At 41.0% G+C, this 16,499-nt stretch overlaps 2 protein-coding genes across 16 annotated transcripts in view; one reads left to right on the top strand and one right to left on the bottom strand.

The window, feature by feature from the left end:
* LOC110535292 (histone-lysine N-methyltransferase 2C) overlaps positions 1-1,901 on the top strand; it is a 232,245-nt gene extending 230,344 nt beyond the window's left edge. For 14 of the 15 annotated variants that reach the window (XM_036934913.2, XM_090189444.1, XM_090189445.1 and 11 more), the window contains one exon: positions 157-1,901. In XM_036934913.2, coding sequence (XP_036790808.2) covers positions 157-249 — 93 coding nt within the window. In that variant the 3' untranslated portion in view covers positions 250-1,901. The remainder of the gene's footprint in view (positions 1-156) is intronic. The other variant, XM_090189452.1, reaches the window with a different exon arrangement.
* Positions 1,902-1,947: 46 nt separating this feature from the next.
* LOC110535293 (polypeptide N-acetylgalactosaminyltransferase 11) overlaps positions 1,948-16,499 on the bottom strand; it is a 46,384-nt gene continuing 31,832 nt past the window's right edge. The window contains exons 9-12 of the mRNA XM_021620196.3: positions 14,615-14,833; positions 9,660-9,764; positions 5,915-6,052; positions 1,948-3,110 (exon numbers count right to left, since the gene is read on the bottom strand). Coding sequence (XP_021475871.2) covers positions 2,979-3,110; positions 5,915-6,052; positions 9,660-9,764; positions 14,615-14,833 — 594 coding nt within the window. The 3' untranslated portion in view covers positions 1,948-2,978. The remainder of the gene's footprint in view (positions 3,111-5,914; positions 6,053-9,659; positions 9,765-14,614; positions 14,834-16,499) is intronic.

Here is a 16,499-nt window from a genome sequence, read left to right as displayed (position 1 = left end):
TGTGGCTAGTGGCTACCTCAGCCATGTGACATCAGCTAATGTTTAAGAATGGTCTCGTTGTATCAAGCGTGCATAGAATTGTGCATCGTTATCATCAGTTTGTCATTGAAGTATTAAGCACCTGAAGTGTTGATCTGATTTCTCTCTCTCTCTCAGCTGTGCTACGACTACAAATTTGATCTGGAGGACGACCAGCATAAGATCCCTTGTCACTGTGGTGCAGTTAACTGCCGGAAATGGATGAACTAGAACAGGGACAGTTGGGGAAAAATACAGGCTACAACACTTCCAAATGATGGCGCGCACACACATTCCTTGTTATCTTTTTATATGCTTGTTGGTTCGTCAGCTGAAAAACGTATTACTTAAACAAAGACAACTTATCAGGGCAAGACACTGACCGCAGAACTGTTAGAGAAGACTAAAGAGGGAAGGGGCATCGCAGGCACGAAGACAATTATTTTTGAGGCTGAGAACCGAGTCTTTCACTTTATATATATATATATATATATAAATGAATGGATTAGGGGAGGGTGTTTTGGGGTAGAATTCACCAGTTGACCAGGAGAGTTTTGTGCTGGCCACCGCCTTATTTAGTTATTGAGGCAGGTCCTCTGGATTATGAAATATATACAAATATATATATACATATAGTTACAGAAATGTAGACACCACTGAACAAGGAATGTACAGAGAAGACTTCCTTAGGGACAAAGCTAAGGGATTGTTAACTTGCACTAAAACAAATTTAGTCGAAAATACTTGATTCCATGAGTCAGTTTTTTTCCTTTTATGTAAAATACGAGAATTTTTGTATTTATTATCGAATCGCCGGCAAACTGCTGCCCAGGTGTTCAGTCTGATCAGAACGTGTTACTTTATACAAAGTGTAAATAGTCAATTAAGTAAACAATTGACCAAATGCTACCATAACTACATCATGGCTGTTTGGGTGAATACATTTTTTTTGAGAAAAGTATTTAAGAAGGATGTCATATCATTCTAAGAGTTTATGTGCTGTATAAAACTGTACAGAATGTGTAAAAAAAAAAAAATGTAGAGTATTTTTGTTGTATTTAGAATTAAGTTGCGTTGTCAAATTCTGACCACTTGAAGAATATACTTTGCGTTTCATTTTCCTTAGGACAATTTCTGTTTGCATTGACACGCGTCAATCAAAGAGAGCACCAATCACATCGAGACGACTGAAATCCTAACCCTAGTTAATCTGACGTGAATGTAGAATTAGAGAGAACTGTGAATTTAAGGTTGGAAGCCACCCATACCATCAGTTAGCTTCTTTAACTGTATGTGTACAGCAGTCAGTCACTCTGAGATTCACCTCATGCAGATAATGTTGTGCTTGGGGGAAAAAATACATTTTTACTTACCAGTTGCAGGAGACACAATTATGCTTTTCACATGAAATTATTTTCGTTTTTTGTTTACATTTCTTAAACATTCTGTTTAGTGCTGGCTAGTTGAGAAAAAATATGCTACTGTATGATCATTTTGATTTCTTTACACTCAATCACGAAAATTGGAATCTGGTACTAGCATTTCGTTGACAGGTTTGAAATGAAGTTTTCATTTGTGTGCACAACTTAAGTGAACTGTACAAAAGTTGGTATATTCAGTCTCGTTGTAATAAACAGTACATGGCATGATGTATTTTTAAACTTTCAGAAGAATCAATTGTATATAATTTTCCATAATGGTTAATGAAATTTGTTTCTTGGATATTTTCTCCTCTTGTACAATATTCAGACCTCTTTAATAGTGTCTCTTTTCTTTGTCCTGTATAGTAATGTCTAAAAAGCCTTTTTGAAGTATACAGCGTGTGATGGAGTTTGGAATCAGATTTAGGATCATTTACAAAAAATAAAATATTTTACATCTTACATTTGCGCTACTTTTCTCTGTGGGGGTAAATGGACGACATTTTGATAAGCGTCTGACAAAGACTTTTAATCAAATTGTAAATGTGTCAAAAGGGATGTTCATACTTCAAATAAACATTTAGTTGGTTGCCTCATTGCAAAAGAGAATAACTAATACAAAACTGCACCGCATAACTTAAGAAATGACATTTGGATAAGGGAAAAACTAGAACTCAAATCATTGCCAGATCTTGTTCAACCATCATAGCTCACCAGTACAGTGCAGAGCAGGCCGTGAGTATGGATGATTTTGCTAGTGTTGTGGGCATGACCCAAGACCGCTAGATACTGTAGGAAATTCCATTTCTATTTAACCTATTCGACATGATTTACGTAGACTGCACAAACTATCCATCACTTGGTCAATATACCTGATGTAGAGCTAACACAGTGTAGCCTATCAATACAGTATTAAGGAAGTTGCCTTGCACATTTCAAGGGCATGAAAAATACATAACTTCAAAAACAAACTCCAGTGATCAAAATATTTGTACAACAGAAAGATACTCCCAAAGAAATGTCAACTAAATAACATGCAGTACTGTATGTCATAGCAATTAATATCAGATTGTAATAAGTACAGAATAAAATGCAATTTAACTCTAAAACCTCTAACACTGGCAGTCCATTGTTCTTAGTAAAACACTTGTTTGGGACTTATACAAGATTAAACATTTCTCTGAATTGTCTAATGCAAGAGTGCTGTGCAAATTGGATTAAATTAAAAATAATTTGCATGATGCATCGTAAAAAAATAATATCTAAAACAGGACATGGAATACTAATTTTCAAGAGGGGGAAGTCAGGCATACGAATGACTACAGTACATATAGCGTACCCACTTAGAGCTCCATACTTTGTGCACGTCAGGCCGGAAGCAGTTCTGAAGATAAACAGCATTAATTTCTTCAAGAACACAGTCCGTATAATTAGTTCCATCCCTCTCTTGCTTAGTTGTAGCAGCATGCAGTACTCCCCCCATCCAGGGGGGGGGGGGCAGTCAGCGTCTGGTATGTAACTAGTCGTGGGGTATCAACATCAGCCCTCCAACTGCCACTGCTGGGACTGAGAGCCGTTGCAGATTGCCGTGGCAACATATCCCTTGGGGCTGATTGGGTCGACCACGGCCAGGCATTGGCCCACTGAGACTTGATACAGCCGGTTGCTTTTCTGGAGAGGGTTGGAAGAAGACAGGGCCATGTGTTACATACAGAATTGGGGTAGAGGAGGAAGACAGGGCCATATGTTGCATACCCTGCCTTCAGAAAGTACACTATATATACAAAAGTTAGTGGATTCGGCTATTTCAGCCACATCCGTTGCTGACAGGTGTATAAAAATCACTCACACAGCCATGCAATGGCTCGTACTGAAGAGCTCAGTGACATTCAACGTCATACTGTAGGTTGCCACCTTCCCAACAAGTCAATTCGTCAAATTTCTGCCTTTCTTGAGCTACCCGTGTCAACTGTAAGTGCTGTTATTGTGAAGTGGAAACCTCTAGTAGCTGCTCAGCCACAAATTAGTAGGCCACACAAGCTCACAGAACAGTAAAAATGGTCTGTCCTCGGTTGCAACACTCACTATCGAGTTCCAAACTGCCTCTGGAAGCAACGTCACCACACGAACTGTTCGTCTGGAGCGTCATGAAATGGGTTTCCATGGCCGAGCAGCCGCACACAAGCCTAAGATTACCATGCGCAATGCCAAGCGTCGGCTGGAGTGGTGAATCACGCTTAACCATCTGGCAGTCTGACGGACTAATCTGGGTTTGGCGGATGCCAGGAGAACGCTACCTGCCCGATTGCAGTGCCAACTGTAAAGTTTCGTGGAGGAGGAATAATGGTCTGGGGCTGTTTTTCATGGTTCGGGCTAGGCCCCTTAGTTCCAGTGAAGGGAAATCTTAATGCTACAGTGTACAATGACATTCTAGACAACTCTGTGCTTCCTATTTTGTGGCAACAGTTTGGGGAAGGCCCTTTCCTGTTTCAGTATGACAATGCCCCAGTGCACAAAGCGAGGTCCATACAGAACTGGTTTGTCAAGATCAGTGTGGAAGAACTTGACTGGCCTTCACAGAGCCCTATTCTCAACCCCATTAAACACCTTTGGGATGAATTGGAACACCGACTGCGAGCCAGGCCTAATCGCCCAACATCACTATTGCTCGTGGTTGAATGGAAGCAAGTCCCCGCAGCAACATCTAGTGGAAAGCCTTCCCAGAAGAGTGGAGGCTGTAATCGCAGCAAAGTGGGGGACCAACGCCATATTAATGCCCATGATTCTGAAATGAGATGTTCGATGAGCAGGTGTCCACATACTTTTGGTCATGTAGTGTAGTCACACCCCTCAATTTTTTTTCCCTCCACATTTTGTGTTTCAAGGTGGGATTAAAATAGATTTGTCAACCATCTACAGAAAATACTTGCCAAAGAAGAGGAAAAATTTGATCATTAGTTTAAATTATAATCACCTTTGGCAGCAATTAGAGTATTTTTGGGTAAGTCTAAACGCTTTGCACATTTATTTTTTTACATTTTTCAAGCTCTGTCAAATTGGTTGTTGATCATTGCTAGACAGCCATTTTAAAGCAGATTTAAGTCCAAACTGTAACTAGGCCACTCGGGAACATTAAATGTCATCTTGGTAAACTCCAGTGTATAGTCCTTGTGTTTTAGGTTACTGTCCTGCTGAAAGGTGAATTTGTCTCTCAGTGTCTGTTGGAAAGCAGACTGAACCACTTTTTACTCTAGGACTTTTGTCTGTGCTCTATTCAATTTATTTTTATCCTAAAAAACTCCCAGTCCTTGGCGATGACAAGCATACTCATAACATGATGCAGCCACCACCATGCTTGAAAATATGAATAGTGGTACTCAGTGATATGTTGTTGGATTTGCATTCAGGACATACATTTAATTAATAACTTCATCATGCTCAAAGGGATATTCAATGTCTGCTTACTATTTTTTTTCTACCATTAGGTGCCCTTCCTTGCGAGGCATTCAAAACTTCCCTGGTCTCTGTGGTTGAATCTGGGTTTGAAATTCACTGCTCAAATGAGGGACCTTACAGAGATGAGGTAGTCATTCAAAAATCACATTGAACACTTATTGCATTCAGTGAGTCCATTTAACTTACTGTATGTGACTTTACTCCTTCACTTATTTAGGCTTGGCATAAAAGGGTTGACTACATTTCAGCTTTTCATTCATTTGTATTGTGTGTAGGGCAGTGACAACATTTTTTATCTAATGTAATATGTAATAAATTTTAAATGTAGCCTCCTAATGTCAAAGGTCAAGGGGTGTGAATACTTTCTGAAGGCACTGTACAGAATGGAGGCAGAGGATAGAGACTGCGTACATTATCAACTGCACCTATTAAAGGAGCCCACTGGCGGTGGTTGAATAGAAGTGATTCCATCTCGTCATCACCATCATGATGCCCCGTGGTACCAGCGGTATGCACAAGTTAAATGCCATAGTAATACTGAAATGTATTAGTCATATCAGTACTGGTCTGATGATGGTAGCAGTCATTGCAACAGTTACTATAGCCCTATTTGCTTCTATAGATGGGTTAGCTGACAACGTCAGGAAAACGATGCGCACGCTTCAATGGGACAGAGGTCTGTTGTGATTTGGAATGGCCAGATAGCTAGCGACAATGACAAGAAGCTGCCATGTCATAGGTGGCTCATTTCAGCTAGATTTATCTTGTTCTTGATACCATGTCTTGTTTTGACTGATCTACGTCTATGCTAATATAGCTAACCAACAACTGTAACAATGTATTTGAAAGCCAACAAGTGCTCATTGTGCGAATGTATTTATGTTTTCAAGTCAACAATCCAAGCCCCAGTTGTTGCGCATGTGTCAGTTGTGTTTCTAAACAACCAACCCGTCTTTTATATACAGATATGGGGATGATTTGTGGATTCAGCAACAGTGTGGAGGCTCTAGCTAACTCACCCCCAGGGTCCACTGTTGGGAGCCCCCTGAGCCGTGACACTTCATGAGGCGGGGTGGGTCAGATGAGCGGATCTCCGACATGTCCAGACACAGCAGGCCGGCTAGGATCAACTCGTGCTCCTCATCATAGGCCCACTCCTGGGGAGGAAGAGGGAGGTAGGTTAGGGAGAGAGAGAAAGAAAGGCAGAAGAAGTATATACTGTATAAGGAAACCATGTCACGTGGTACAGACCCGAGTGAGGAATGTAAATTCATTTTAAAAAGCCTTTATTCCATATCCAATAGACTGTATGGAATAAACCAGAATTTAAACTTTACCTACTCCCAATACTTATGACAAAAAAGTTTCACGCCTCATTTGTCAGTAGATGACTTCACAAACAACCGTTCACAACAGAAGTTGTTGACCTCATCGTGTACCCAAGAACTGCTGCAGTAAGACAGAAGTTCAGATGGAAAGAGAATAGAGAGAGAGTGGGAGAACACATGTGGCACAGTGCAGAACTGCAGTAACTTCAGCTGAACTTCTACCCCACACAGACAAAGTGACTCACTCTGCACCATTTTTACACACACACAGGAAAGTGGAAGAGCTTGTCTAATGGAAGTGTCTTTTTCTTTAGTTGAGGCTTGAAAAGATAGAAGCTCTTCCAGTGGATGTGACCCTGAAAGAGCCTGGGAGGGGGGATGTACTGGTACAGTTCATGTATTTCCAGGTTGAGATACTGCACTTTCCCCGTCTAGCCAGGGTACCGTACCCTCCTACAAAACAGTCATTGTAGCCATAAACAATGGTTGAAATAAGGTAATGAAAGATTAGGAGATAGGAGGTTGAAATAGAACTCATTTCAGATTCTAGCACTAACCCTTATAACCATTGTCCATGTCGCCGGACTAACAGAAGCGTCAAAAAGAGGTCAGAATCATGTAAAGGTTCTATTATCACTGTAGGTCAATCAGAGGCTGGTAACATGAATGACGACTGCCAGTGACACATAGTAGACCATATGATGGAGGCGAGGTAGAGTCTCACACAACCTATTTTTCCATCGCTAGGGCGTTTCCCCAACCCACATGGAGAATCTCCATGGAACTTTGTTTGAAGTACAGGAATAGGCTTAATCTGGATCAGGGGGAACTAGTTTTGAGACGCTGCACCCACCTATGGAACCTACGGTACCTATGGTACCTACGGGTACCGGTACAGAGTCAGTGTGGAGGCTATATACAGGGGGTACCGGTACAGAGTCAATGTGGAGGCTATATACAGGGGGTACCGGTACAGAGTCAGTGTGGAGGCTATATACAGGGGGTACCGGTACAGAGTCAATGTGGAGGCTATATACAGGGGGTACCGGTACAGAGTCAATGTGGAGGCTATATACAGGGGGTACCGGTACAGAGTCAATGTGGAGGCTATATACAGGGGGTACCGGTACAGAGTCAATGTGGAGGCTATATACAGGGGGTACCGGCACAGAGTCAATGTGGAGGCTATATACAGGGGGTACCGGTACAGAGTCAATGTGGAGGCTATATACAGGGGGTACAAATGAGTATTTGTGTCATTCTCAAAGCTTTTGGCCACGACTGTACAGTTGAAGTCGGAAGTTTACATACACCTTAGCCAAATACATTTAAACTCAGTTTTTCACAATTCCTGACATTTAATCTTAGTAAAAATTCCCTGTCTTAGGTCAGTTAGGATCACCACTATTTAAAGAATGTGAAATGTCAGAATAATACTAGAGAGAATGATTTATTTCAGCTTTTATTTATTTCATCACATTCCCAGTGGGTCAGAAGTTTTCATACACTCAATTAGTATTTGGTAGCATTGCCTTTAAATTGTTTAACTTGGGTCAAACATTTCAGGTAGCCTTCCACAAGCTTCCCACATTAAGTTGGGTGAATTTTGGCCCATTCCTCCTGACAGAGCTGGTGTAACTGAGTCAGGTTTGTAGGCCTCCTTGCTCGCACACGCTTTTTCAATTCTGCCCACACATTTTCTATATGATTGAGGTCAGGGCTTTGTGAAGGTCACTCCAATACCTTGACCCTGTTGTCCTTAAGCCATTTTGCCACAACTTTGGAAGTATGCTTGAGGTCATTGTCCATTTGGAAGACCCATTGCGACCAAGCTTAACTTCCTGACTGATGTCTTGAGATGTTGCTTCAATATATCCACATAAGTTTCCTCCCTCATGATGCCATCTATTTTGTGAAGTGCACCAGTCCCTCCTGCAGCAAAGCACCCCCACAACATGATGCTGCCACCCCGAGCTTCACGGTTGGGATGGTGTTTTTCGGATTGCAAGCCTCCCCCTTTTTCCTCCAAACATAACAATGGTAATTATGGCCAAACAGTTCAATTTTTCAGACCAGGGGACATTTCTCCAAAAAGTAGGATCTTTGTCCCCATGTGCATGCAGTTGTAAACCGTGGTCTGGCTTTTTTATGACGGTTTTAGAGTAGTGTCTTCTTCCTTGCTGAGTGGCCTTTCAGGTTATGTTGATATAGGACTCGTTTTACTGTGGATATATATACTTTTGTACCTGTTTCCTCCAGCATCTTCACAAGGTCCTTTGCTGTTGTTCTGGGGATTGATTTGCACTTTTTGCACCAAAGTACGTTCATCTCTAGGAGACAGAACGCGTCTTCTTCCTGAGCGGTATGACGGCTGCGTGGTCCCATGGTGTTTATACTTGAGTACTATTGTTTGTACAGATGAACGTGGTACCTTCAGGCATTTGGAAATTGCTCCCAAGGATGAACCAGACTTGTGGACATCTACAATTTTTTTCTGAGCTCTTGGCTGATTTCTTTTGATTTTCCCATGAAGTCAAGCAGAGGCACAGAGATTGAAGGTAGGCCTTGAAATACATCCACAGGTAACCCTCCAATTGACTCAAATGATGTCAATTAGCCTATTAGAAGCTTCTAAAGCCATGACATCATTTTCTGGAATTTTCCAAGCTGTTTAAAGGCACAGTCAACTTAGTGTATGTAAACTTCTGACCCACAGGAATTGTGATAGTAAATGAATCTGTATGTGAAACATTACTTGTCATGCACAAAGTAGATGTCCTAACCAACTTGCCAAAACTACAGTTTGTTAACAAGTTATTTGTGGAGTGGTTTAAAAACGTTTTAATGACTCCAACCTAAGTATATGTAAACTTCTGACTTAAACTGTATCTCTCAGATATAAGACAGACACTGAAGAACAAACTTCCTTTTATAATTATTTTGTTCCATGTAGTGAATCTGTTATTCAATGTGTTTGTATGGGCTAATAGCAAGCAGTAAGGACAATTCATATATTTTGGGGATACTTCAAGGGGTCTTAATATTCTAAATCAAATAGCAAAATAATCCTTGGTATGATCTCCTTAAAATAATTCCATATAGCTTAGTTGTACCCCCCTCCCGCGGATTAGACAGGGATTAGATTCTTATGGGTTAAAGTGTTGCTAAGCAGAAAGACCAGTAGAGGATATTTCACAGTATTGTGCCGACCCAAACCATGCTCTTTTCAGTTAATATCGTACAGTGTAGGGTCAGACTAATTTCTTTCCACACCTGTTATCAGGGCAGGTCAGCTTGCTTTTAGAATGCTGAGTCGTGCTTGAAAGTGCAATGTGAAAAGACAATATCCTAGCACAGTATGGTTTGGCAAAACAGATTATATAGATGTCCAAGGCAGAGGTGAGTTGGGGGGGTGGTAATATGTTAGTTAGTGTACCTGTTCTGGGTTGTGAGTGTCACAGGACCTCAGCACCACGGCACCCCCCTTCTGTGTGGACCTCCCCTGGGCCACCAGACACTTGTCAGCCTTCAGGTTCCGCAGCTACAGAGAAAGAAAAGGAGAAGTGAGCGGTCTAAGGTGAAGACACTGTTGCGTTCCAGGTCATCTTTATTGCAGCCTGGCTGTGCATCTGAGAACATTGCTATGTTATATTAATGTGGTTCTGGCTTCAGATCTTGAGATCTGATAATCTGCACTGTGCGATTGCAAAAAAAAATACAAAAAAATGCCCATAAACTCAATCCATGATAAATGGATAAAAACCAACTGAAGATACACTACTGGTTAAAAGTTTTACAACACCTACTCATTCAAGGGTTTTTCTTAATTTCTTTTACCATTTTATACATTGTAGAATAATAGTGAAGACATCAAAACTGAAATAACACATATGGAATCATGTACCAACCAAAAATGTGTTAAACAAATCTATATGTATGTTATATTTGAGATGCTTCAAATAGCCAATAGGGTAGTCCTATTTGAAGCATCTGGATTTGAATTTGTTTAACACTTTTTTGGTTACTACATGATTTTATAGTGTTGATGTCTTCACTATTATTCTACAATGTAGAAAATAGTAAAAAATAAAGAAAAACCCTTGAATGAGTAGGTGTTCTAAAACTTTTAACCAGGAGCGTATGTCCATACTCCAGACTACGCCACTGGAATGTACAATAGACCCAACACCCACTCCCCTGAATCGACAAGACAAGAATATTTCAAATGTAATTATTCTATTGAGGGACCTTTTTCCAACTGCCTCATTTCTAAGCCTATTTCCATAACCTTATTGATATCTTCAGAAAACCAGGTATGTTAAAGCTGGAATACTTAAAGGTGAAACTTCTTATTTGTCCGCCCACCCACCACCCGCGGCGCTCCACCGGCGCTCCCTACCTCTGCATCGTCAACAAATAACAATGGTTGTGGGGCAGACAGTGTATGGATTGTGGATTCCATATTTAAGAAATCACTCTGAAGTTTCCTTCCAGACTAACTAGAATATGAATGTCCTCCCAGGTAGACGGCTGTAGCAGAGCTGTCTGTGGTTTATCAATATGAAATACATACAGTGCATTTGGAAAGTATTCAGGCCTTGACCTTTTACACATTTTGTTACGTTTACAGCCTTATTCTAAAATAGTTTCCCCCCCAATCTACACACAATACCCCAAAATGAAAAAGCACAAACAGTTTGGCATTTTTGCTCATTTATTAAAAAAATTAACTGAAATATCCCATTTACGTAAGTCTTCAGACCCTTGACTCAGTACTTTGTTGGGTATGACGCTACAAGCTTGGCACACCTGTATTTGGAGAGTTTCTCCCATTCTTCTCTGCAGATCCTCTCAAGCTCTGTCAGATTGGATGGGGAGCGTCACTGCACAGCTTTTTTCAGGTCTTCCCAGATATGTTCATTTGGGTTCAAGTCCGGGCTCTGGCTGGGTCATTCAAGGACATTCAGAGACTTGTTCCAAAGCCACTTCTGCGTTGTCTTGGCTGTATGCTTAGGGTCGTTGTCCTGTTGGAAGGTGAACCTTCACCCCAGTCTGAGGACTCTGGAGCAAGTTTTCATCAAAGATCTCTCTGTACTTTGCTCTGTTCATCTTTCCCTCAATCCTGACAAGTCTCCCTGTCCCTGCCGCTGAAAAACATACACACAGCATGATGCTGCCACCATCATGCTTCACCGTAGGTATGTATAGGCCAGGTGATGAGCAGTGCCTGGTTTCCTCCAGACCTGGCACTTGGCAGTCAGGCCAAAGAGTTCAATCTTGGTTTCATCAGACCAGAGAACCTTGTTTCTGTCATGTGCCTTTTACTGAGGAGTGGCTTCCGTCTGGCCACTCTACCATAAAGGCCTGATTGGTGAAGTGCTGCAGAGATGGTTGTCCTTCTGGAAGGTTCTCCCATCTCCAAAGAGGAACTCTGTCAGAGTGATCATCGGGTTCTTGGTCAGGCCCTTCTCCCCCTATTGTTCAGTTTGGCTGGGCGGCCAGCTCTAGGAAAAGTTTTGGTGGTTCCAAACTTCTTCCATTTAAGAATGATGGAGGCCACTATGTTCTTGGGGACCTTCAATGGTGCAGAAATGTTTTGGTAAACTTCCCCAGATCTGTGCCTTGACACAATCCTGTCTCGGAGCTCTATGGATAATTCCTTCGACCTCATGCTTGGTTTTTGCTCTAACATGTACTGTCAACTGTGGGACCTCATAAAGACAGGTGTGTGCCTTTCCAAATCATGTCCAATCAATGGAATTTACCCCAGGTGGACTCCAATCAAATTGTAGAAACATCAAGGATGATCAATGGAAACAGGATGCACCTGAGCTCAATTTTGAGGCTCGTAGCGAAGAGCCAGAATACTTATGTAAATAAGGTTATTTGTTTTTATTCTTAATAAATTTTTAATAAAATCTAAACACCTGTTTTTGCTTTGTCAGCATGTGTGTAGATTGAGGAAAATATTTAATTTAATAAATTTTAGAATAAAAAAAACTATATATATATATATATATATATATATATATATATATATATATATATATATATATATATATATAACTACTAGGCAAGTCAGTTCCAAATTCTTATTTACAATGACAGCCTACCCCAGCCAAACCCTAACGACGCTGGGCCAATTGTGCGCTGCCCTATGGGACTCCCAATCACAGCCGGTTGTGATACAGCCTGGAATCGAACCAAGGTCTGTTGTGACCCCTCTAGCACTGAGATGCAGTGCCTTAGATGGCTGTGCCACTCGGGAGCCCCAGATTTTGTTACATTACAGAATAAGGCTGTAACATAACAAAATGTGAAAAAAGGGAAGGTGTCTGAATACTTCCCGAATGCACTGTAACTTGTAACTCGGTCTGTTTGAAGCGGAAGTTCTGAACCTGTAAGTATGTCTTTTCATCCTGGGGACTGAAGCTCCTTCATGACTTTCTCAACACCATGCTGCCCCCTGTTGACTGGATATGGCATTTTTTCAATTAAATTAAATAAGAAGACAAATAAATGAAGTGCAGTATGTAACGTTGTATTGATAATTTTTGCTTTCCCTTGGCTTTTGAAGATTGTTCAGGTATTTCTTCGTTGCAATCTTAGAACTACTTTCAAACCCTAAAGAAACATGCGCGGGAACAGGGAATATGTTTACAACTTCTGAGGACCCCTTGTCCATCAGGAGACATCTACGGTTTGTATACAGAGAAGGTGCTTCACTGACAGTAAACAAGTCACTTTATTTAATTTATGACTATAAATATGTCAGAGGGCTACTTGCATGTGAATGATGTACACAATTACACCTTAAAAACGAACATACATTCCTTGACGTTTATTTTTAATTTCAGGCTTCATGTTATTGCCTCTAGATGGCAGGGGTTGACAGCCGACAACACACGGCTTTAACAAAGTAACCATGTTAAAACTTCTTATGGCTGCAGGGGCAGTATTGAGTAGCTTGGATGAAAGGTGCCCAGAGGTGCCCTGAGTAAATGGCCTGCTCCTCAGTCCCAGTTGCTAATATATGCATATTATTAGTAGTATTGGATAGAAAACACTCTGAAGTTTCTAAAACTGTTTGAATGATGTCTGTGAGTATAACATAACTCATATGGCAGGCAAAAACCTGAGAAGAACTCCAAACAGGAAGTGGGAAATCTGAGGTTGGTCGATTTTCAACCTGCCCCAATTGAATACACAGTGGGATATGGATGAAGTTGCACTTCCACTAGATGTCAACCGTCTTTAGAAACTTGAATGAGGCTTCTAACAGTGTTGTGGAGCCAGGTGGGAGCTCTTTGAGTCAGTGGTTTGGCAGAGAGCCAGGTCCTGGTCACGCGCATTTCACATGATAGCGTCCTGCATTCCATTGCTTCTCTACAGACATAGGAATACTCCGGTTGGAACGTTATTGAAGATTTATGATAACTGAATCCTTGATTCTATACTTAGTTTGACAAGTTTCTTCGACCTGTAATATAACTTTTTGAAGTTTTCGTCCGACGTTCGGATGGACCTGCGTACTAAACGCGCAAACAAAAGTAGCTACTTGGACATAAATAATGGACATTATCGAACAAATCAAGCATTTATTGTGGAACTAGGATTCCTGGGAGTGCATTCTGATGAAGATCGTCAAAGGTAAGGGAATATTTATAATGTGATTTCTGTTGGCTCCAACATGGCAGATAATTGTATTTATTTTCTGAGCGCCGTCTCAGTTTATTGCATGGTTTGCTTTTTCCGTAAAGTTTTATTGAAATCTGACACAGTGGTTGCATTGAGGAGAGGATTATGGCTCTCTGCAATATCACCGGATGTTTTTGGAACTAGTGAACGTAACGCGCCCATTGTATACTGAGATTTTTTAAATATAAATACGAACTTTATCAAACAAAACATACATGTATTGTGTAACATGAAGTCCTATGAGTGTCATCTCATAAAGATCATCAAAGGTTAGTGATTAATTTTATCTCTATTTGTGACTCCTCTCTTTGGCTGGAATAATGGCTGGGTTTTTCTGTGAGTTGGTGGTCACCTAACATAATCGTTTGTGGTGCTTTCGCTGTAAAGCCTATTTGAAATCGGACACTGTGGTGGGATTAACAACAAGATTACCTTTAAAACGGTATAAAATACATGTATGTTTGAGGAATTTTAATTATGAGATTTCTGTTGTATTGTATTTGGCGCCCTGCACTTTCACTGGCTGTTGTCATATCGATCCCGTTAACGGGATTGCAGCCTTAAGAAGTTAACCTGTTTCCAGATCTGTTCGTGCTGTATAGCCAACTCCTATGGTTGATGGGAGTTGGATATACTGCAAAAACTGATCTGGGACCAGTTTAGCATTAGCTCAACTTCACTTTATCATCTTACCCGGCCTCTCTGCAACACTTTTGGCCGGCGGAGGCCCTTGTTGACGAACACAGGCTGCTGGGGCTTGTTGTGGGGCGAGGCAACCTGCATCTCGGGGTAGATGGTGTCCAGGTACCACTTGAAAGAGCGACACTGCAGCCGTTGGCGCACCGCCTGCCGCTCGCTGATGTCACCGTAGGCACGTTCCCGGAGTTCTGGCCGCAGGTTTAAGTACTGCTCCTGATTGGACGAGACACAAGACAGGAAATAGGTGAGATTGATGACATACACACATTTGCTATTGAAATGTTCAATGCCAGTCCACACCCTTTAATACATTTAAAATAGCTGTATCTCTGTTGTCTGTAAAAGTGCAGAGTTTACAGGGCAGATCAGGTTCTAAAGTCAATTTGTAAACAAACGTATCAGAACAACTGAATAAACCTGAGACAAACTACTGTAGAGAGTGATTCAGAAATATTTCTAGTAATGAACTGGAATCTCGACAAGTCAACAGTACTCCTAGTTGTTCCACCCTCTCTTAGGTCATGAAAACAGCTTGCATTTTCTGGGTGGTAAGACTCAAAATAAGTATTTCAGAGGTGAGATTGAAAACTCAGATCTATTTCGATTGGCCGATAAAATCAAGAAGTTTACCTTTATTGAGAATCTGTTTAATATATCTTGATTTAGGCCGGCTATTTCCATGGAAACTAAACTTGTCCCAGTCTCTGATTAGTGTGGAGATGGAAAAGTCAGAACTGGGCAACCTAAACTTCATCTTAAAGGGAAAATCCACTCAAAAATGATCATTGCATATTGAATCCTCTTGATAATAAGGCAGGTGACACTGCATCTTGAAAACTTCACTGCCAACATGCAAAAAAAAAATAGGACTGTATCAAGAGTGGACTAATGAAAAACATATCCTAAAAAAGAACCCTCTAGAAGATTAACTGCTGGGAACATTGATACACTACACCAGTGGTTACCCAACTCTTTATAGTCCCGTACCCCTTCAAAAAGTCAACCTCCAGCTGCGTACCCCCTCTAGCACCAGGGTCAGCGCACTTTCAAATTTTGTTTTTTGCCGTCATTGTAAGCCTGCCACACACACACTATAAGATACATTTATTAAACATAAGAATGTGGGAGAGTTTTTGTCACAACCCAGCTCGTGGGAAGTGACAAAGAGCTCTTATAGGACCAGGGCACAAATAATAATATAATAATAATCAATAACTTTGCTCTTTATTTAACCATCTTACATATAAAACCTTACTTGTTCATTGAAAATTGTGGATAACTCACCACAGGTTAATGAGATGGGTGTGCTTGAAATGATGCACATAACTCTGCAATGTTGGGTTGTATTGGAGAGTCTGTCTTAAATCATTTTCCACACAGTCTGTGCCTGTATTTAGTTTTCATGCTCGTGAGAATCCACTCACATAGATACGTGGTTGCAAAGGCATCAGTGTCTTAACAACGTGATTTGCCAAGGCAGGATGCTCTGAGCGCAGCCCAATCCAGAAATCTGGCAGTGACTTCTGATTAAATTCAATTTTCACAGAACCGCTTGTTGCAATTTTGATGAGGCTCTCTTATCAGTAAGTGGACCGAAGGCAGGGCATGAAAGGGATAACGAATCCAGTTGTTTGTGTCATCCTTTTCGGGAAAGTACCTGCTTAATTGCGCACCCAACTCACTCAGGTACTTCACTATATCACATTTCACATTGTCCTTAAGCTTGAGTTCATTTGCACACAAAAAAAATCATACAATGATGGAAAGACCTGTGTGTTGTCCTTGTTAATGCAGAGCTCCAACTTCTTAATCATATCCTCAATTTTGTCCCACACACTGAATATAGTTGCAGAGAATCCCTGTAATCCGAGATTCAGAT

The sequence above is a fragment of the Oncorhynchus mykiss genome, chromosome 11, assembly GCF_057628025.1.
Source record: "Oncorhynchus mykiss isolate SJ-2025 chromosome 11, ASM5762802v1, whole genome shotgun sequence".
NCBI lineage: Eukaryota > Metazoa > Chordata > Actinopteri > Salmoniformes > Salmonidae > Oncorhynchus > Oncorhynchus mykiss.
Note: the sequence above shows the minus strand (reverse complement) of the source record. Positions and strands in the feature narration are given on the sequence as shown.